At 41.0% G+C, this 22,977-nt stretch overlaps 1 protein-coding gene across 3 annotated transcripts in view; it reads right to left on the bottom strand.

Annotated features, from left to right (window-relative positions):
* MSH2 (mutS homolog 2) overlaps positions 1-22,977 on the bottom strand; it is a 102,454-nt gene that overhangs the window by 46,465 nt on the left and 33,012 nt on the right. For all 3 annotated transcript variants that reach the window (XM_025405779.1, XM_025405778.1, XM_025405780.1), the window contains 2 exons: positions 7,367-7,476; positions 2,104-2,227 (listed from right to left, as the gene is read on the bottom strand). In XM_025405779.1, the coding sequence (XP_025261564.1) occupies positions 2,104-2,227; positions 7,367-7,476 (234 nt within the window). The remainder of the gene's footprint in view (positions 1-2,103; positions 2,228-7,366; positions 7,477-22,977) is intronic.

Raw genomic sequence — 22,977 nt, 5'->3', positions numbered from 1 at the left:
AAGCAATGAATCCAACATGTTAATGCTACAGTAGAATGTGGTGAAAACCAGAGAAATTAAATAATTTGTAAAGAGCTTCAGAAAAAATTTCCAAGCTGAAACTAGAACTCGTGTTTCCCAACTCCCAGCCTAATGTTCTTACACTACAGTTACAGTGTTTCTGTCTCAATTTGAGTGCTATTTATATTGCTTTCAACATACTTTTTAATAAAACAAACTTACTTAATTTTAAATGAAATTAAACTTAATTTATACCGTAAAAAACAAGTTTTTGCCATTTTCTCATTAGCACTCAATAAAATAGATCAAAAAAATAGGCAATAATTTAATGTATACTATGATGCATTCTTTTTTTTTCTTTTTTTAAAGACAAGGTGTCACTTTCACTCTGTCCCTCAGGCTGGATGGAATACATTGGTACTATCATGGCTCACTGTAGCCTCAACCTCCCAAGCTAAAGCAATCCTCCCACCTCAGCCTCCTAAGTAGCTAGGACCACAGGTGTGTATCACCACACCCAGCAAATTTTTTTCCTTTTAATTTTTGGTAGAAATGTGGTCTATGTTGCACAGGCTAGTCTTTTTTTTTTTTTTTTTTTGAGACGGAGTCTCGCGCTGTGTCACCCAGGCTGGAGTGCAGTGGCGCAATCTTGGCTCACTGCAAGCTCCGCCTCCCAGGTTCAGGCCATTCTCCTGCCTCAGCCTCCGAGTAGCTGGGACTACAGGCGCCCGCCACCACGCCCGGCTAGTTTTTTGTATTTTTAGTAGAGATGGGGTTTCACCATGTTAGCCAGGATGGTCTCGATCTCCTGACCTCGTGATCTGCCCGCCTCGGCCTCCCAAAGTGCTGGGATTACAGGCTTGAGCCACCGCGTGACCTCGTGATCCGCCCGCCTCGGCCTCCCAAAGTGCTGGGATTACAGGCTTGAGCCACCGCGCCCGGCTAGTCTTGAACTCCTGGGCTGAAGTGATCCTCCTAAGTATTGGGATTATAGGCGTGAGCCACTGTGCCTGGCCAATGATGCATTCTCTTTTCTTATTTTGAGACAGGATCTCACCCTGTCACCCAGGCTGAGTGTAGTAGTGCAATTATGGCTCACTGTAGCCTCAACCTTCCTGGCTCGAGTGATCCTCCCACCTCAGCCTCCTGAGTAGCTGGGACCACAGGTGCATGCCACCATGTCGGGCTAATTTTTGTATTTTTTGTACAGACAGGGTTTCATCATGTTGCCCAGGTTGATCTCAAATTCCTGGACTCAAGCAATCTGCCCACCTTGGTCTCTCTCAAAGTGCTAGGATTACTACAGGTGTGAGCCACCATGCCCAGTCCAATGATGCATTCTTAACAGGATTCTTCCCTCATAAAACCAATTATCAGCAGAAAAACTTCCAGCCAAACAAGTTAACATACGGTAAAACACAGAAATGTGCAGGTACTTTAACTTTCTATTAAGTCAAAAATCATTAAGGAAATACAAAATAACTTTAACTCCAGATACATAAACTCTCTGAGCCTTAATATCCTTAGCTATGAAATGAGGAAGATGGATTTTAATGCAAAAGTTCTTAATTAGGGATCTAGTCCATGTTTGGACTCTCTACAGAAACTATTTGCAAATTTTTTATATATGTAGGTATGGGCATCAGATTATCCGGAAGTTTATTACTGCTTAAATACATTATTTTGTTCTGGATTTCTAAACTTCTTTGTACTGAGCACCTTACACATGTTTGATGAAAATCCAGAGGAGAAAAAAGTGTGAACCCATAGGGAATTAATAAGCTGGTATGGAAGACAGACTTTTTCCAAAAATTGGCATTAATGAAGTGCTTGGAAACCCCAAAGCCAAATCAATGCACTACTCCTAGGAGAATCGGGTTTGGTGATCCTCCTAGGAGTATCCTGTTACCAGTGGAGGTGACATTTAAAATAGGGCTTGTTTAAATGATATCATACAAGGGCCTGTAGGGCGATTTCTGTTTGACAAGAATGTGGAGTCATCATCTTGGGGACAGGAAACTTATAAAATAATTCTGGCATCAACATAGACAAGACACTGTATAGACAAAAGAATTATTCCAACCTCCAATGACCCATTCTTACCAAGATCTCTGGCTGCACTTATTAATGTTGACTGCATCTTCTTTTCCAAGTCATTCATTATTTCTCTTAATTCACTGAGATTAGGATCAAATGAAGGTTTTACAAGGAATTCATGGTTTTCTACCTGCAAACAGAACAAAGTGACAAAATCCTATAAATAATCAGTAAAGACAGAAATTATAAAGCAAATATTTCCTCCCACTTAAATTTTACTGTTTTCAGTTAAATAATTTGCTATCCATAAGTTATTCAGTCACAACTATTAAGGAGTTTCTATTTACTGAGATGGAAAATTCTGTTCATTAGGACTTCAGAGTTCTATATGTATAAAAACGATTCATATGAAACAGATACAGTGCTGATGATGTATATGTCCCTAATAGTATTCTACATTTTATTTATATTTTTCCTAAACATTTAAAATGTTCTCCCTAAAAATTACTAAGTAATGTTCAATGTGCAAAACTTGTAATAGTTGTATGTTGCCCAAACCAAGGATATACCCTAGAAATCTCAAAAAGCTCTAAGAAACAAAAGAATTTTCTTAAAAGTTAATCAAAATCTCACAATTTAAAAACATACTCATAAGTACTTTGTTTCACTAAATTCTTACCAGTAATAACAGCAAGAAACCACAACGAAAAATAGATCTCATTTACAATAGCAAAAACTACATAAAATATTCAGAAACAAAGTCTTGATTATATAGGACCTTTATAAAGATAATTGCCTATTGGAAGATTTAAAAGAAGAATATAAATGTTAAATTCAACTGATTAAAAAACTACAGGAATTGGACCGGCGCCACGGCTCATGCCTGTAATCCCAGCACTTTGGGAGGCCAAGGCAGGTGGATCACTTGAGGTCAGGAGTTTGAGACCAGCCTGGTCAACATGGTGAAACCCCATCTCTACTATAAATACAAAATGAGCTGGGCGTAGCAGTGTGCACCTGTAGTCCCAGCTACTTGGGAGGCTGAGGCAGGAGAATCACTCAAACATGGGAGGCGGAGGTTGCAGTGAGCCAAGATCGTGCCACTCTACTCCAGCCTGGGTGACAGAGTGTGACTCAGTTAAAGAAAGACAGAAAGACAGACAGAAAGAAAGAAAGAGGTAAACTATGAAAAGAGAAAACTAGATCTAATATTAATAAGCTATGTATTTCCACAGATTGTCCGATAGGAATTCTTTTTTGAAACAATACAACTAAAATTTACATGAAATTGTGAAAGAACATCTAAAAAAAGAATGAAGTGTATCCTTACTAGGCATTACAATTAAGCAGACAATTATGTATGGAAGCTTAATATAACAGAGTGAGTCCGTTCTCTTGATTTAAATTATTCAATAAATGAGGTTGAGATAAATTGTTCCTAATTACTATCCACTTAGAGAGTACACTTTCATATACCAGAAGCAAACTATGCAAGGAATAAGGAATTAAAATCAAATTACAGAAAGCTAACAAAAAAGAGAATATACACAAAATAACTTTCTCAATTTAAACCAACCAAAAGAAATTCAATATAATATTAAAATTTAAAATTTTGGCCAGGCTCAGTGGCTCACGCCTGTAATCCCAGCACTTTGGGAGGCCAAGGCGGGCAGATCACAAGGTCAGGAGATCAACACCATCCTGCCTTACACGGTGAAACCCTGTCTCTACTAAAAATACAAAAACTTAGTCAGGTGTGGCAGCGGGCCTATAATCCCAGCTACTAGGGAGGCTGAGGCAGGAGAATCTCTTGAACCTGGGAAGCAGAGGCTGCAGTGAGCCGAGATTGCACCACTGCACTCTAGCCTGGGTGACAGAGTGAGACTTCACCTCACAAAAAAAAAAAAAAAAATCAAATTAAATTTAAAAGTACATAAAATCCAGTTATAGGCTTTATTTTGCTTAAACTTATGGTTAAAAAAACCTCACAAAAAAATGAAAAAATATACACCATATTAAAAAGTGTTTTAAAAAGTACTCTGACATAGCTCTCTTACAATGAGACAAACTGTAAGGCAAAAAAGCATTATTAATTAAGGATAGAGTCCCTAAAGAATGATGAAGATTCAATTCACCAGAAAAAACAACAGCTCTGTGCCTCACATATTAACCAAAAACAGACCTAGATGGAGAAACCCACATCTTTCTCAGTAACCCAGCAGATCAAAAATTAGCGAGCATATATAGACAATGAAATGAAAAAACAATCCCAAAAGTAGAGTACACATCCAAATTTTAAATACATGGGGAACTTTTATGAAACGGATACACACCAAGCTTGGAAATTTAAAAATATACTTCTAAATAATTAACAAACCAAAGAACAAATGATAATAGAAATAAAATACTTGGAGTTGAGTAAGAAATTATACCTCTCTAAACTCACACTTGTAATCCTACAACTTTGGGAAGCCAAGACAGGAGGACTGCTTGAGCCCAGGAGTTCAAGGCCAGCCTGGTCAACATAGCAAAAACCGTGTCTCTACTAAAAAATAAAAAAATTAGCCAGGTGTGGTGGCACACGCCTATAATCTCAGGTACTCAGGAGGCTGAGGCGGGAGGATCACTGGAGCCCAGGAATTCAAGGCCTGCAATGAGCTATGATCAAACCACTGCACTCCAGTCTCGGCAACAGAGCAGGATCCTGTTAATCAATCAATAAATTAATAATTAATGTGGTATGTCCATCAGGGAATACCATTCAGCTATATGAGGAGATAGGATCTGGATATGTGCCCCCATCCAAATGTCACATTGAATAGGAATTGGAATCCCCAGTGTTGGAGGTGGAGCCTGGTGAGAGGTGACTGGATCATGAGGGTGGTTTCCCCTGGGTACTCTTCTCATGATAGTGACTGACTTGTCCTGAGATCTAGTTGTTTAAAAGTGTGTAGCACCTCCCCCTTCTCTCTCTTGCTCCTGCCCATCATGTAAGACGTGCACTACAAGAGAACTACTCTTGATCACCATAGACTCTTAAATCACTGGAGATGGCACCTTGATTTGGGTATGCAAAACAAACCTTACTAAAACAACCTTTACCTTCCATTAGTTTGCCCCACATATTTACCTTCCCACAATTTACCACCCCTCGAAGCTCAAACCTCTTTTCTTCAATCTTGTTGGCTCTCCACAATTTATTATCTGATATGGTTTGGCTGTGTCTCCACTAAAATCTCATCTTGAGTTGTAGCTCCCATAATCCCCATGTGACATGGGAGGGACCCGGTGGGAGGTAATTGAATCATGGCAGCAGGTTTTTTATTTTTATCATCTCTACAAATAATTTAAAAATCAGCCAGGTGTGGTGGTGCACATCTATGGTTCCAACTACTTGGGAGGCTGAAGTGGGAGGATCACTTGAGCCCAGATTCAAGGCTGCAGTGAACCGTGATCGCACCACTGCACTCCAGCCTGGGTGACAGAATAAAACTCTGTCTCATTTTTTAAAAAGGGTGTGGGGGCAGGGACGCGGTGGCTTACGCATGCAATCCCAGCACTTTGGGAGGCTGAGGTGGGCTGATCACCTGAGGCTGGAAGTTTGAGACCAGCCTGACCAACACGGAGAAACCCCATCTCTACTAAAAATATGAAATTAGCCGGGTGTGGTGGCACATTCCTGTAATTCTAGCTACTTGGGAGGCTGAGGCAGGAGAACTGCTTGAACCCAGGAGGAGGAGGTTGAGGTGTATCGAGATAGCGCCCTTGCACTCCAGCCTGGGCAAAAAGTGTGAAACTCCATCTCAAAAAAAAAAAAAAAGTAATGCAAAGAATCTGACTTAAACTAGCAAACCAAACGGTTACCCTAATATGAATAATGCAAGCATATATTCCTGCATGACCATTTTAACAGGGAATTTAACTTAGAAAAATTTCAAAATACTATTTTTAAAGTCTTGCAAATTAAAAACACTATATTCAGGCCGGGCATGGTGGCTCACACCTGTAATCCCAGCACTTGAGAGGCCAAGGCAGATGGATCACCTGAGGTCAGGAGTTCAAGACCAGCCTGGCCAACATGATGAAACCCTGTCTCTACTAAAAATACAAAAATTAGCCGGGTTTGGTGGCAGGCGCCTATAATCCCAGCTACTCGGGAGGCTGAGGCAGGAGAATCACTTGAACCCAGGAGGCAGAGATTGCAGTGAGTCAAGATCACGCCATTGCACGTCAGCCTGGGGACAAGAGTGAGACTTCATCTCAGGGGGGGGAAAAAAACCCCACTATATTCAATGGGCTCACCATAGTAAACTGGTAAACTTGTTCATATAAACAAATTTTTAACAGATTCAAAACAAAGCATTACCATGTCATAAACTGTGCTTTAAAATTCACTTTCATGTAAGGATATTTTCAACTATTTCACAAACTGTTCTCACTTTACATACAGTTATTGCTCAAAATTGTTAAAGACATGAGATATAGATCACTTAAACCCAAAATGTTCTCAATTAACAAGAAATTTTAGCAGTAAATAGTATTTAGAGTCCTGGTTAACTTTTTAGTTATATTCAACAACTATTTAGGAGATGCATACATATTCTAACCTCCTCCTGCAAAGAACTCTCTACGTGGAAAAGAAACAGAAGTGGCCCAGCAAGGTGGCTTATATCTGAAATCCCAGCATTTTGGGAGGCTAAGACCGAGGCAGGAGGATAGCTTGAGGCCAGAGTTTTGAGACCAGTTTGGGCAACACGGCGAGAGTTCATGTCTATAAAAAAGTTTTTAAAAAAGTAGCCAGGTGTGGTGGTACACAGTTGTATTTACAGCTACTAAGGCTAAGGCAGGAGGATTACTTGAACCCAGAAGTTTGAGAGGTTAGTGAACTATGACAGTGTCACTGCACTTAAGCCTGGGTAACAGACGGAGACCCAGTCTCAAAAGAAAAACAAGAAAACAAACAAAATGAAAGTTTTCTTGTGTGTCCTATGTTTACCTCTAACTTCTCTTTCCTTTTCCAGTGACTATAATTTTCCTTCTCTTTGAAAATAAAATGCAGTTGCATTTATGAAATTGTTCATTTATGAGATTGTCTTTAACCAGGACAGTTATGCCCAATATTCATTTCCTCTGCTAATCTGTATTTCAGCCACTGAAACAGTTGCTATTTTTTAAAAAAATCCTTTTCCCATCTGTCACTTTGTCTTACGTCCACTGTCTACAAAGGTGCTACAATTAGATACTAAAAAGAAAAATCTACACGCTTTCTTAATGTGGCCTTTGTTTTTAAAAAATACCTACTGTTTAAATTTAAAAGTATATTGCATACCTGATCCATATCTAAAGTTGTTTCTATCATTTCCTGAAACTTGGAGAAATCAGAACGAAGATCAGTAAGAGGAGTCACAAAAACTGCCAACAATAATTTCTGGTGTTTTCCTAAAAGAAAGTAGTAAAACAAACAAATAAAAAGATCTCATTTTTACAAAATACAAATCATAAAAATGTGACTGAGATAAACAAGCATCATTTGATCCAAAAGTTACAAATAGTACAGTAGGTCTCCAAAGTTACTATTTACTCAGGTGTTTTAATTCAAATTGTTTAGTACTCAAGTTATTTTATAGGAAGGGAAATGATGTAGCACTCAAAGCTTCCCACTAATAATACATTACCTCCCTTGTCTGTAAATCCAACAAGTAATACAGATGCAGAAATATGACATTAATTATGACTAAATGAATTTCATTTCTTATAGATTTAATAACCCAAAGTCATTAAAATAAAATCTCTAGCTTACGTCATATTCCTAATTTCCATTAATAACAGTGTTCCAATTAACAGATTAAATCAAGCCAAGTTTTTACACAATGGAACTGTACTTGATGGTATTTAAGGGTACATGATGGGGAGGCCGGGTATGGTGGCTCATGCCTGTAATCCCAGCACTTTTGGAGGCTGAGGCGGGCAGATCACTTGAGCTCAGGAGTTTGAGACCAGCCTGACCAACAAGGTGAAACCTCATCTCTGCTCAAAATACAAAAATTAGCCTGGTGTGGTAACACAGGCTTACAGTCCCAGCTACTCGGGAGGTTGAAGCAGGAGAATTGCTTGAACGCAGGAGGTGGAGGCTGCAGTTAGACCAAGATCACACTACTGCCCTCCAGCCTGGGTAACAGAACGAGATTCTATCTCAAAAAAAAAAAAAAAAAAAAAAAAAAAAAAAGAGCATATGCTGGGGAATCATGTATGAAGGAGTAAGTGAAGCAATGGAGTACATACTGTGAAAAAGTAGGCAGGACTAGAGACCTGGGTAACGATCCCAGCTCTGCTACCCATTGGCTCTCTTATCTGGAGCATGATACTTTGAGCCTCATTTTCCCTTTTTGTGTAAAGGAATAATAATAGCTACCCAGAAATAATAAATGAGATAACTATATACCATACTTGTACAGTCCTTGACACTTAACAGAAGCTCAACAAGTTACTTTGTATTACTACTGGTATAACGCAAGGATTTTTTTTTAATCGCCAATAAATTCCCTTAGAAGAATTCCGCAAGTGATACCTAACACACTGCATTTCACTCCAAAGCAACAGTTCCCAAACTTCTCCAGAAATTTTAGCAGCTATTGAGAAAATGATGAAAAACTACTATGAAGTCAGCAAAATTGTTTTAAGGATTCATGTTTTATTATTAATCACAACAGCATCTATACATATTTAGAAAATATGTACATACGTGTGAAGCACTATTTAGACAGAATAAAAACAACACTTTGCCCACACAATGTCTGCTGTGCTACAATGCATAGTTCTTTATTCCAAATTAGCTCATGCACTATTGGTAAATAAGGGAATCGTGGCAGCAAAATTCAGAGGTGGCATTGGTTTATGAATGATTTTTTTTCCAGCCCATTAATGTTTTAAAGGGATCAAGGTTAAGCTCTCACACAATTAAGAGTAAGCCTTAGCAGTGAAGACCTCAGAGTAGTTGGCTTAACAGCCACTGTACTTTCCACTCACTATGTTAAGATATGTGGGAAAGCTCAAGGGTACAAAACATTTGCCAGTGTTTTCGAAAAAGAAAAAAAAAAAAAAAAAAGAATTCAATTTCATACCATGGTTCAGATTTTTAATTCTGACGAAACTAGCCTCTATTAGAAGCAAATGCCCTCAAGGACCTACATCTCAAAGGAGAAAACAACAGCCACAGATCTAAGGCTTCAAAGAGTTGGCTAATGCTGGTGCTTGGGTACAAATGCCAGGAAGGCCACAGTTTTTATTACAGTTTGTTACGCTTCTGTTAGAAGTGGTTTTTAAAAATTCATGTATTTTCAGGTCTGCTTCAACCCTGTTTTTTCCATAAGCTGTTATTTTTCTAGCACATGACTGAAGAAGGTTTTCCAAGAATCCATACTGCATAAATATCTGTATGAACTTCAGAACCTATGTCACCCTCAACATGTCCTCTGGCTCCTCAAGCACACGAGCCCACTTTGTTGCAGCCCTTCTCAGTTTATAAACTTCCTTACGAGTTCTCCTGCTCCCTTATCCTCCAAGCTTTCACTAGCATCTTAAATTCCTTCCCTTCCTTGTAACTTGTACCAAACCCCAGTTGCCAATTTCCAACTAGATTTTGTAAAGCTACATTCTCCACCAGTGATCACAGGCTGGAAAGCCCTACACAAGCTATCCTGAGGTCTTAACCAAAGGACTCCTGGTATTCATAGCAGTACATAAACAAAGAAGAAAATTCTAGTTTTATTTCCTCTAGCCTCTAGCTGAAATTTAGCGTTTGCTTTCATTATTAATGTAGGCAATAAGCCATACAGTATTACCAGTACCTGTGTCTTTGTTACTAATTAAATCACCAGCTATATTTTCATATCATATTAGTTTTGAGATATTTTAAAGCATTATTTAACCTCACTCTTACTTCGGAAGTCAAGTAGTAGGCTTTCTGTCAGGTATTTTTCAATGCATTAATAAAAAAGACATTCTTACATCAAGAATTTGTTTCATAGTTTGATAAGTATATTTCAATACAATCGGTTTCCTTTGTAACTGTGCGTTTTATGTATTTAAAAACACTACTAATGGGCTTCAACAGTAGCCAAGAAGGTCCACAGCACAAAAAAAAGTTAAAAATCTCAGACAGGCCTCTAGTCTCAACTCCTACCAACCTCGTCATAATTCTCTACTTCTATGCTTGACCACTTTAGGTTTCCTTCGCTCCTGCAACAAGGTAAGACCACATCAGCCTTATGTCTTTGCACTGGCTGATCCCACTAGCCTCCCCTCCTACCTCAATTTTTTTTTTTTTTTTTTTTTTTTTTTTTTAAGATGAGGTCTCGCCGGGCGCGGTGGCTCAAGCCTGTAATCCCAGCACTTTGGGAGGCCGAGATGGGCGGATCACGAGGTCAGGAGATCGAGACCATCCTGGCTAACACGGTGAAACCCCGTCTCTACTAAAAAATACAAAAAACTAGCCGGGCGAGGTGGCGGGCGCCTGTAGTCCCAGCTACTCAGGAGGCTGAGGCAGGAGAATGGCGTAAGCCTGGGAGGCGGAGCTTGCAGTGAGCTGAGATCCGGCCACTGCACTCCAGCCTGGGCGACAGAGCGAGACTCCTTCTCAAAAAAAAAAATAAATAAATAAATAAAAATAAATAAAAAAATAAAAAAATAATAAAAAAAAAAAAGATGAGGTCTCACTCTAACACCCTGGATGAAGTGCAGTGGCGCAATCATGGCTCACTGCAGCCTTGACTTCCCAGGCTCAGGCAATCCTCCAACCTCAGCCTCCTGAGTAGCTGGACTACAGGTGCATTTCACTATGCCTGAGTAATTTTTGTATTTTTTGTACAGATGAGATTTCGCCATGTTGCCCAGGTTGGTATCAAACTCCTGGGCTCAAGTGATTTGTCCACCTCCGCCTCCCTAAGTGCTGGGATTACAGGTATGAGCCACCATGCCCGGACTCCTTCCTCTGTCCCCTCCAATTCTTAACAGCTGGCACCGTTTTGTGGTTCAAGTCTCACCTTAGATAGCAATTCCTTAAAGAGGCCTTCTTTGGCCACAGGATCTGTTGTCTCCCTGGCCCCTTGCCAAGTCACTGTATCATACCAACACATTATGCTTTCTTTATTGTACCTAATGCTATTTTAAATTCTTGTCCATTTATTTCCCTACTGTCTGTCTCCCTCCACTCTTTCACTATTATGGAAACTCTACAAAACAGGGACTTCATCTATCAGAACTCCTAAAAAATGTTTGGCACAAAGTAGCCAGTTGATGATATTTGTTGAATGAATGACTTTATGAAGGAAGGGAACAAGAAACTGATAAGGTAACCAATTTATTTAGTAAGAATCTCAAAGATCACACAGGGAAATGATTTGTTAGCTTCTTAAGTGTATCAAAATGTAAAATGCTCAAATAATCAAGTCATTAAATAACTTTTGTTAGGAACTCCAGATTATTGTCCGCAAGATTCACGTAAAACTCCGTGAAGCTTTCATTTTCAAGAACACAACTGTGTACCTCATGAACTACTGCAATGCTTAGGTCAGTAAGTGTAAGTATTGGGAGGCACGGTGGCTCACGCCTGTAATCCCAACACTTTGGGAGGCTGAGGCAGGTGGATTACCTGAGGTCAGGAGTTTGAGGCCAGCCTGGCCAACAGGGGAAACTACTCACGTCTCTAATAAAAACACAAAAATAAGCAGGGCATGGTGGCATGTGCCTGAAATCCCAGCTACTCAGGAGGCTGAAGCAGGAGAACTGCTTGAACTTGGGGGGTGGCGGCTGCAGTAAGCCAAGATCGTGCTACTGCACTCCAGCCTGGGCAAGAGAGTGAGACTCCATCTCAAAAAAGCATAAGTATTAACGTTTCTATAACAACCCTAAACATAAGCTAATCACTATTAAATCATCACTTACTATAATCAAAAAATGTAAAATATCAGGATACATTGAAAGCCCATCAAGAATAAGTGATTCAGGCTGGGTGTGGTGGCTCATGCCTGTAATCCCGGCACTTTGGGAGGCCGAGGCGGGTGGATTGCTTGAGGTCAGGAGTTTGAGACTAGGCTGAGCAACATGGTGAAATCCCATCTCTACTAAAAATACAAAAATTGAGCCAGGCATGGTGGTGCATGCCTGTAATCGCAGCTACTCGGGAGGCTGAGTCAAGAGAATCACTTGAACCCAGGAGGCAGAAGTTGCAGTGAGCTGAGACCATGCCACTACACTCCACCTTGAGTGACAGAGCAAGACTCTCTGTCTCAAAAAAAAAAAAAAAAAAAAAAGAAAAAGAAAAAGTGGTTTAGGTCAGGGCTTACACCTGCAATCCCAACACTTTGGGAGGCAAAGGTGGGGCGAATTGCTTGAGGTCAGCAGTTCAAGACAAGCCTGGCCAACATGGTAAAACCCTGTCTCTACTAAAAATACAAAAATTAGCCAGGCGTGGTGGTGGGCACCTGTAATCCCAGCTACTCAGGAGGCTGAGGCAGGAGAAATCACTTGAACCTGGGAGGCAGAGGTTGCAGTGAGGCGAGATTGCACCATTGCACTCCAGCCTGGGCAACACAGTGAGACACTGCCTCAAAAAAATAAAGAATAAGTGGTTTAGGCCAAGCATGGTAACTCACGCCTGTAATCCTAGCACTTTGGGAAGCTGAGGCAGGAGGATCACCTGAGTCCAGGAGTTCAAGACCAGCCTGGACAACATGGCAAGACCCCCTCTCAGGGGGAATTAAAAAAAAAAGAGTAAGTGGGCTGGGTGCAGTGGCTCACACCTGTAATCCCAGCAGTTTGGAAGGCCGAGGCGGGCGGATCATGAGGTCAGGAGATCAAGACCATCCTGGCTAACACAGTGAAACACTGTCTCTACTAAAAATACAAAAAATTAGCCGGGCGTGCTGGCAGGCACCTGTAGGCCCAACTACTCAGGAGGCTGAGGTAGGAGAATGACATGAATCCGGGAGGCAGAGCTTGCAATGAACCGAGATTGTGCCACTGCACTCCACCCTGGGTGACAGAGTGAGACTCCATTTCAAAAAAAAAAAAAAAGAGTAAGTGGTTCACTAAGATATACTTCTGTAGAACTTACCTGTGGAGAAAAGGAAGGAGAGGGAAAGAGAGAAAAAGAGAGAGAGAAAGAGAAAGAGAGAGAGAAAGAGAAAGAGAGAGAGAAAGAGAGAGAGAGAAAGAGACAGAAAGACAGAGACAGAAAGAGACAGAGATACACTGATACACTTCCGGCCAGACACCATGGCTCATGCCTATAATCCCAGCACTTTGGGAGGCCGAGGCAGGTGGATCACTTGAGGTCAGGAGTTTGAGACCAGCCTGGCCAACATGGCAAAACCCTATCTCTACTAAAAATACAAAAAAATTAGCCAAGTGTGGTGACACACACCTATAATCCAAGAAGTCTGGGATTATGTTAAATGACCAAACCTAAGAATAACTGGCGTTCTGGAGGAAGAAGGGAAATCTAGAAGTATGGAAAACATATCTGGGGGAATAATTGAGGAAAACCTCCCCAGCCTTGCTAGAGACCTAGACATCTAAATACAAGAACCTCAAAGAACACCTGGGAAATTCATTACAAAAAGATCACCACCTAGGTACACTGTCATCAGGTTATCCAAAGTTAAGATGAAGGAAAGAATCTTAAGAACTGTGAGGCAAAAGCACCAGGTAACCTATAAAGAAAACCTATCAGATCAACAGCAGATTTCTCAGCAGAAACCCTACAAACCAGAGGAATTAGGGTCCTATCTTCAGCCTCCTCAAACAAAACAATTATCAGCCAAGAATTTTGTATCCAGGGAAACTAAGCTTCATAAATGAAAGAGTCTTTTTCAGACAAAAATTGCTCAGAGAATTCACTAGTACAAAGCCAGAACTACAATAACTGCTAAAGGGAGCTCTAAATCTTGAAACAAATACTGGAAACACATCAAAACATAAATCTTACTTTAAAGCATCAATCTTACAGGACCTATAAAACAAAAATACAATTTAAAAAAACACAAAAGGAATACAGTATACAGGCAACAAATACCACAATAAATGGAATGATACCTCACATCTCAATGCTAACGTTGAATGTAAATAGCCTAAATGCTCCACGTAAAAGATACAGAACTGAGGGCCGGGAGTGGTGGCTCACGCCTGTAATCCCAACACTTTGGGAGGCTGAGGAGGGCAGATCACAAGGTCAGGAGTTCAAGACCAGCCTGACCAACATGGTGAAACTCCATCTCTACTAAAAACACAAACATTAGCTGGATGTGGTGGCACACGCCTGTAATCCCAGCTACTTGAGAGGCTGAGGCAGGAGAGTCACTTGAACCTGGGGGGCAGAGGTTGTGATGAGCCAAGACCACGCCACTGCACTACAGCCTGGACGACAAAGCAAGACTCCATCTCAGAAAAAAAAAAAAAAAAAAAAGATACAGAATTGCAGAATGGATAAGAACTCACCAACCATCTGCTGCCTTCAAGAGACTCACTTAAGAATGCACATAAACTTAAGGTAAAGGGGTGGAAAAAGATATTCCATGCAAATGGACACCAAAAGCAAGCGAGAATAGTTAATTCTTATATCAGACAAAACAATCCTTAAAGCAACTGCGTTAGAAAAGACAAAGAGGGACATTATATAATGATAAAAGGCCTTGTCCAACAGGAAAACATCACTATCTTAAACATATACGCACCTAGCACTGGAGCTCCCAAAATTATAAAACAATTACGGCCAGGTGCGGTGGCTCACTCCTGTAATCCTAGCACTTTGAGAGGCCGAGGCGTGCGATCACCTGAGGTCAGGAGTAGGAGACCAGCCTGACTAACATGGAGAAACCCTGTCCCTACTAAAAACACAAAATTAGCAGGGCATGGTGACGCATGCCTGTAATCCCAGCTACTCAGGAGGCTGAGGCAGGTGAGCTGAGATCGCACCATTGCACTCCAGCCTGGGCAACAAAAGCAAAACTCTGTCTAAAACACACACACACACACACACACACAATTACTAATAGATCTAAGAAATGAGATAGACAGCAAATCAATTAATAGTGGGAGACTTCAAAACTCCACTGACAACACTAGGCAGGTCATCAGGACAGAAAGTCCACAAAGAATCAATGGATTTAAACTATACCCTGGAACAAATGGACTTAACAGATATACACAGAATATTCTACCAAACAAATGCAGAATAAACATTCTATTCAACAGCACATGGAAGTTTCTCCAATGGAAGTTTGTGGCATACGATAGGCCACAAAATGAGCCTCAATATATTTAAGAAAATTAAAATTATATCAAGCACTCTCTCAGACCACAGTGGAATAAAACTGGAAATCAACTACAAAAGGAACCTCCAAAACTGTGCAAATACATAGAAATTAAATAACCTGCTCCTGAGGCTGGGCGCAGTGGTTCACGCCTGTAATCCCAACACTTCGGGAGCCTAAGGCGGGTGGATCACCTCAGGTCAGAAGTTCAAGACCAGCCTGGCCAACATGGTAAAACCCCGTCTCTACTAAAACTACAAAAAATTAGCCAGGCGTGGTGGCAGGCACCTCTAATCCCAGCTACTCGGGAGATTAAGGCAGAAGAATTGCACGAACCCAGGAGGCGGAGGTTGCAGTGAGGCAAGATCATGCCATTGAACTCCAGCCTGGGCAACAAGAGCGAAACTCCGTCTCAAAAACAAAAACAAAAAAACCCCTGCTCCTGAATGATCATTGGGTCAAAAATGAAATCAAGGTGGAAATAAAAAAATTCTTCAAATTGAACAATAGTGACACAACCTATCAAAACCTCTGGGATACAGCAAAGGTGGTGCTAGTACTGTTCATGGCCCTAAACGCCTATATCAAAAAGTTTCAAAGCGTACAAACATACAATCTAAGGTCACACCTCAAGGAACTAGAGAAACAAGAACAAACCAAACCCAAACCCAGCTGAAGAAAGGAAATAACCAAGATCAGACCAGAACTAAATGAAATTGAAACAAACAAACAAAAATTCAAAAGATAAATGAAACAAAAAGCTGGTTATTTGAAAAGATAAATAAAAAGACCATTAGCAAGATTAACCAAGAAAATAGGAGAGAAAATCCAAATAAGCTCAAATTGGAAACGAAACAGGAGCTATTACAACTGACACCACAGAAATACAAAAGATCATTCAAGGTTACTACGAACACCTTTACACACATAAACCAGAAAACCTAGAGGAGGTGGATAAATTCCTGGAAAGATACAACCCTCCTGGCTTTAATCAGGAAGAATTAGCCTGAGCAGAGCAGTAACAAGCAGCAAGATAAAAATGGTAATTTAAAAATTACCAACAAAAAAAAGTCCAGGACCAGACAGATTCACAGCAGAATTCTACCAGACATTCAAAGAATTGGTACCAACACAGGCCGGGCACGGTGGCTCAAGCCTGTAATCCCAGCACTTTGGGAGGCCGAGGCGGGTGGATCACGAGGTCAGGCGATCGAGACTATCCTGGCTAACATGGTGAAACCCCGTCTCTACTAAAAATACAAAAAACTAGCCGGGCGTGGTGGCAGGCTCCTGTAGACCCAGCTACTTGGGAGGCTGAGGCGGGAGAATGGCGTGAACCCGGGAGGCGGAGCTTGCAGTGAGCCGAGATCAGGCCACTGCACTCCAGCCTGGGAGACACAGCGAGACTCCGTCTCAAAAAAAAAAAAAAAAAAAGAATTGGTACCAACACTATTGACACTATCCCACAAGATAGAGAAAGAGGGAACCCTCCTGAAATCATTCTATGAAGCCAGTATCACCCTAATACCAAAACCAAGAAAGGACATGATCAAAAAACTACAGACCAATATTCCAGATGAACATAGATGCCAAAATCATTAACAAAATACTAGCTAATCGAATCCAACAACATATCAAAAAGATAATGCATCATGATCAAGTGGGTTTTATACCAGGGACATAGGAATGGTTTAACATACCCAAGTCAGTAAATGTGATACATTACATAAACAGAATTAAAAACAAAAATCACATGATCATCTCAACAGGTTCAGAAAAAGCATTGGACAAAATCCAGCATCCCTTTATCATTAAAACTCTCAGCAAAATCAGCATACAAGGGACACACCTCAATGTAATAAAGGCCATCTTGACAAACCCACAGCCAACAATAATATTGAACAGGGAAAAGTTGAAAGCATTCCCTCTAAGAACTGGAACAAGATAAAGATGCCTGCTCTCACCACTCCTCTTCAACATAGTACTGGAAGTCCTAGCCAGAGCAATTAGACAAGGAAAAGAAATAAAGGACATCCAAATCAGTAAAGAGGAAGTCAAACTGTCGCTGTATACTGATGATATGATTGTATACCTAGAAAACCCTAAAAACTCCTCCAGAAAGCTCCTAGAACTGATAAAAGAATTCACCAAAGTTTCTGCATACAACATTAATGTATACAAATCAGTAGCTCTTCTATACACCAACAGTGACTAAGCTGAGAATCAAATCAAGAACTCAACCCCTTTTACAATATTTGCAATAGTTACAATAGTTGCAAAAAAAATAAAATACTTAGGAAATACCTAACCAAGGAGTTGAAAGACCTCTACACGGAAAACTACAAAAACACTGCTGAAAGAAATTACAGATGACACAAACAAATGGAAACACATCCCATGCTCATGGATGGGTAGAATTAATACTGTGAAAATAACCACACTGCCAAAAGCAATCTACAAATTCAACACCATTCCCATTAAAATACCACCAAAGAATTAGAAAAACCAATTCTAAAACTCATACGGAAGAAAAGAAGAGTCCGCATACCAAAGCAAGACTAAGAAAAAAAACAAATCTGAAGGCATCAAATTATCTGATTTCAAACTATAAGGCCGACAAACACAGCATGGTACTGGTATAAAAATAGGCACATAGACCAGTGGAACAGAATAGAGACTGCAGAAATAAACTCAAATACTTACAGTCAACTGATATTTGACAAAGCAAAAACGTAAAGTGGGGAAAGAACACCCTATCCAACAAATGGTGTTGGGATAATTGGCAAGCCACATGTAGGAGAAAGAAACTGGATCCTCATCTCTCACCTTATACAAAAATCAACTCAAGATGGGTCAAGTACTTAAATCTAAGAACCTGAAACTATAAAGATTCTAGAAGATAACAATTGGAAAAATCCTTCTAGACACTGACTTAGGCAAGGACTTCATGACCAAGAACCCAAAAGCAAATGCAATAAAAACAAAAACTAGCTGGAACTTAATTAAACTAAAGAGCTTTTGCAGCTGGGCATGGTGGTTCACACCTGTAATCCCAACACTTTGGGAGGCCAAGGTAGGTGGATTACCTGAGGTCAGCAGTTCGAGACCAGCCTGGCAAACATGGTGAAAAAATACAAAAATTAGCCAGGCATGGTGGCACACACCTGTAATCCCAGCTACCTGGGAGGCTGAGGCAGGAGAACTGCTTGAGCCCAGGAGGCAGAGGTTGCAGTGAGGCAAGATCATGCCACTGCACTCCAGTCTGGCCGACAGAGAGAGACTCTGTCTCAAAGAAAAAAAAAAAGAGCTTTTGCATGGCAAAAGGAACAGTCAGCAGAAGAAAACAGACAACCCACAGAGTGGGAGAAAATCTTCACAATCTATACGTCTGACAAAGGACTAATATCCAGAATCTACAACGAGCTCAAACAAAAAACCAAACAATCCCATCAAAAAGTGGGCTAAGGACATGAATAGACAATTCTCAAGAAAAGATATACAAATGGTCAACATAAAAAAATGCTCAACATCACTAACGATCAGGGAAATGCAAATCAAAACAACAATGCAATACCACCTTACTCCTGCAAGAGTGGCCATAAACAAAAAATAAAAAAAGAATAGATGCTGGCATGGACGCAGTGAACAGGGAACACTTCTACACTGCTGGTGGGAATGTAAACCAGTACAACCACTAACGAAAACAGTGTGGAGACTCCTTAAAGAACTAAAAGTAGAACTATCAGTTGATCCAGCAATCCCACTACTGCGTATCTACCCAGGGGAAAAGATATCATTACACAAAAAAGATACTTGCACACGCATGTTTATAGCAGCAAAATTCACAATTGCAAAAACTTGGAACCAACCCAAATGCCCATGAATCAACAAGTGGATAAAGAAACTGTGATAGTACTCAGCCATAAAAAGGAATGGATTGGCCAGGCTCAGTGGCTCACAAGGTCAGGAGTTCAACACCAGCCTAGCCAACATGCCAAAACCTCATCTCTACTAAAAATACAAAAATTAGCCAGGCGTGGTGATGGGCACCTATAATCCCAGCTACTCAGGAGGCTGAGGCAGGAGAATGGCTTGAACTCAGGAGGAGAAGGTTGCAGTGAGCCAAGATGGTATCACTGCACTCCAGCCTGGGAAACAGAGCAAGACTCCGTCTCAAAAAAAAAAAAAATTAACACTGGTTACTCTGCTAGAGTTAAACTGGGAGTTGACTTCTTTTTACATTATTACCTTTATAATTAAAAGAAAAAACACGGAGTCAGGAGCTGTGGCTCACACCATAATCCCAGCACTTTGGGAGGCCAAGGCAGGCGGATCACTTCAAGCCAGGAGTTTGAGACCAGCCTGGCCAACATGGCGAAACTCCGTCTGTACTGAAAATACAAAAATTAGCTGGGCATTGAGGCACAGACCTGTAATTCCAGCTACTCGGGAGGCTGAGGCACGAGAATCATCTGAACCCAGAGACCAAGGTTGTAGTGAGCCGAGACTGCACCACTGCACTCCAGCCTGGGTGACAGAGCAAAACTCTTGTCTCAAAAATAAAATAAAATAAAAAATATAGAAGCTAAACAATGGGTACATATGGACATACAGAGAGAATTAACAGATACTGGGAACTCCAAAAGGGCAGAGGCAGAGAGAGGGATGAGAATTGAAAAATTACCACCTACTGGGTACAATGTTCATGAGCACAATAGAAGTACAAAGCTCACCATTACACAATATATCCATGGCACAAACCTGCACATATACCCCGAATCTATAAAAATAAAATAATAAGGCCAGGAGCAGTGGCTTACACCTGTAATCCCAGCAGTGGCTTACACCATAATCCTAGCACTTTGGGAGGCTGAGGCAGGCGGACTGCCTGAGCTCAGGAGTTCGAGAACGGCCTGGGCAACACAGTGAAACTCCACCTCTACTAAAAATACAAAAAACTAGCCAGGCGTGGTGGCGTGCGCCTGTAGTCCCAGCTACTCGGGATCCTGAGGCAGGATAATTGCTTGAACCCAGGCGGCGAGATAGCACTACTACACTCCAGCCTGGGCGACAGAGCAAGACTCTGTCTCCAAAAAAATAAAAAACAAAAAATAAACAGCCTGGCCTAGAAAGCAGTTTTAGAAAATTACTCACAGAAAAAGAAAAAAAAAAAAATCAAAACACCAGAGAAGTACACAGACCTTTAAAGTTTCTCCATAATAATTTCCTGGAATGTTAAAATAACAATAGATGTTAGCTAAATATCAATTATAATAGGTAACTGTTAATATTTAAATTGTCAAAAAGCCGGCCAGGTGGTGGCTCATGAGGTCAGGAGTTGAAGACCAGCCTGACCAATATGGGGAAACCCCTATCTCTACTAAAAATGCAAAAATTAGCCGTGCGTGGTGGCGCACGCCTGTAATCCTAGCTACTCAGGAGGCTGAGGCAGGAGAATTGCTTGAACCCGGGAGGTGGAGGTTGCAGTGAGCCAAGATCATGCCACTGCACTGCAGGCTGGGAGACAAAGCAAGATTCCGTCTCAAAAAAAAAAAAAAAAGTCAAAAACTGTCAAACATCCTCAGGAGGTTGAGGCAAGAGGATTGCTTGAGCCCAGGAGTTCAAGACCAGCCTGGGTAATATAGCAAGAACTCATCTCAAAACCAAAGAAAATTTAAAAAGTCGGCCGGGCGCGGTGGCTCAAGCCTGTAATCCCAGCACTTTGGGAGGCCGAGGCGGGCGGATCACGAGGTCAGGAGATCGAGACCATCCTGGCTAACATGGTGAAACCCCGTCTCTACTAAAAATACAAAAAACTAGCCGGGCGTGGTGGCGGGCGCCTGTAGTCCCAGCTACTCGGAGGCTGAGGCAGGAGAATGGCCTGAACCTGGGAGGCGGAGCTTGCAGTGAGCCGAGATCGCGCCACTGCACTCCAGCCTGGGTGACACAGCGCGAGACTCCGTCTCAAAAAAAAAAAAAAAAAAAAAAGTCAAAAGTCAAATAATATTAGTTAAATTATGGCAATTGACAATTAGTACTATATACATCATTACCCTATCAATATTTTCTATTAGACTTTTGCATACAGCCAGTTCTGCTATATAATGCAGTGTATGTATTCCTAAAAATCAGAACACTACGCAGTAAAAACCAGAGCCGGCCGGGTGTGGTGAGGCACCTCTACAATCCCAGCACTTTGGGAGGCGAAGGCGGGCTGATTACTTGAGCTCAGGAGTTCCAAAGCAGCCTGGTAACATAGAAAAACTGTCTCCACCAAAGTATAAAAATTAGCTGGGCAATGGCTCATGCCTGTAGTCCCAGTTACTTGGGAAGCTGAGGTGGGAGGATAGCTTAAGCTGGGAGGCCAACGCTGCAGAGAGCCGAGACCACACCACTGCACCCCAGCCTGGGGAACAGAGTGAGGCCATTTCAAAAAAACAACAAAAAACAGCGCTTATGAGAAAACTGGAATTCAAGCCACAACTCTCAGAACCTTCATCAGTGACACGTTAAAAAAATAAAGACAGGAACCTCATAAAAGTAGTAGCAGTCTTATACACGTGAAATGGTTAAGAAATACATAACTATTAAAATAAATAAGTCACCTTGCAAAAGATAAGCAGTTTGCTTGTGGAGTGGCCTTTTTTTTTTTTTATTTTTTTGAGATGGAGTCTTGCTCTGTTGCCCAGGCTGGAGTGCAGTGGTGCGATCTTGGCTCACTGCAAGCTCTGCTTTCCGGGTTCACAACATTCTCCTGCCTCGGCCTCCCGAGTAGCTGGGACCACAAGTGCCCGCCACCACGCCCAGCTAGTTTTTTCTAGTTTTTTTAGAAGAGACGGGGTTTCACCGTGTTAGCCAGGATGGTCTCGATCTCCTGACCTCTTGATGTACCTGCCTCGGCCTCCCAGAGGAAGTGCTGGGATTACAGGCATGAGCCACAGTGGAGTGGACTTCTAAAGGGCTGCAGCTTCTGAGTTACTGCAAAATGGTCAAAGGAGTACTGTCCGAAATGGGTGGCAAAGTTGTAACACCAGATGTGAATGGGTATGGTTCATAACATATACAGGAAAATGAGGTAGATATTTCAAGAGCATCTGTATGTGTATCTTTTGTATATTTCTACACTGCTCAGTTCAGCTGGATGCATTTTTCTGCATTCACCTAGTGTTTCCTAGGGATTTGTGCATAAGCAAACTCAAAATTTACATTATGCTCAAATCGTTCCCTAATATACCACCCACACTGGAACAAATCTGTTTTCAAAACAAGTGTTACAGAGGAACTGTGTATAATTTGCTTTAAAGACTGAAACAACCTATATCAAAACAATAATGACTATATCTGGACAGCATGATAATGATCTACAAAGGACTTATATTGCTTTTATAAACTGATGAAGATGAGATTTAAAGAACATATTTCCAACATACAAAATCCAATCAAACCTTAAATAGTAGCCTCCATAGGCTAAGGGTTTTTTAAAAAGGCTAAATAAGTAACACAGATTCCTTTTATCATCTCCCTTTCCAGAAATGCCAAATAAATCACTTTTATATTCTTATTCTCCATTTAGAAGGAAACCACACAAAATCAAGTAAAAAATGTGATTATTATACTAATGTACTATGTT

This window comes from Theropithecus gelada, chromosome 13 (assembly GCF_003255815.1).
Source record: "Theropithecus gelada isolate Dixy chromosome 13, Tgel_1.0, whole genome shotgun sequence".
In the NCBI taxonomy this organism is placed as follows: domain Eukaryota; kingdom Metazoa; phylum Chordata; class Mammalia; order Primates; family Cercopithecidae; genus Theropithecus; species Theropithecus gelada.
Note: the sequence above shows the minus strand (reverse complement) of the source record. Positions and strands in the feature narration are given on the sequence as shown.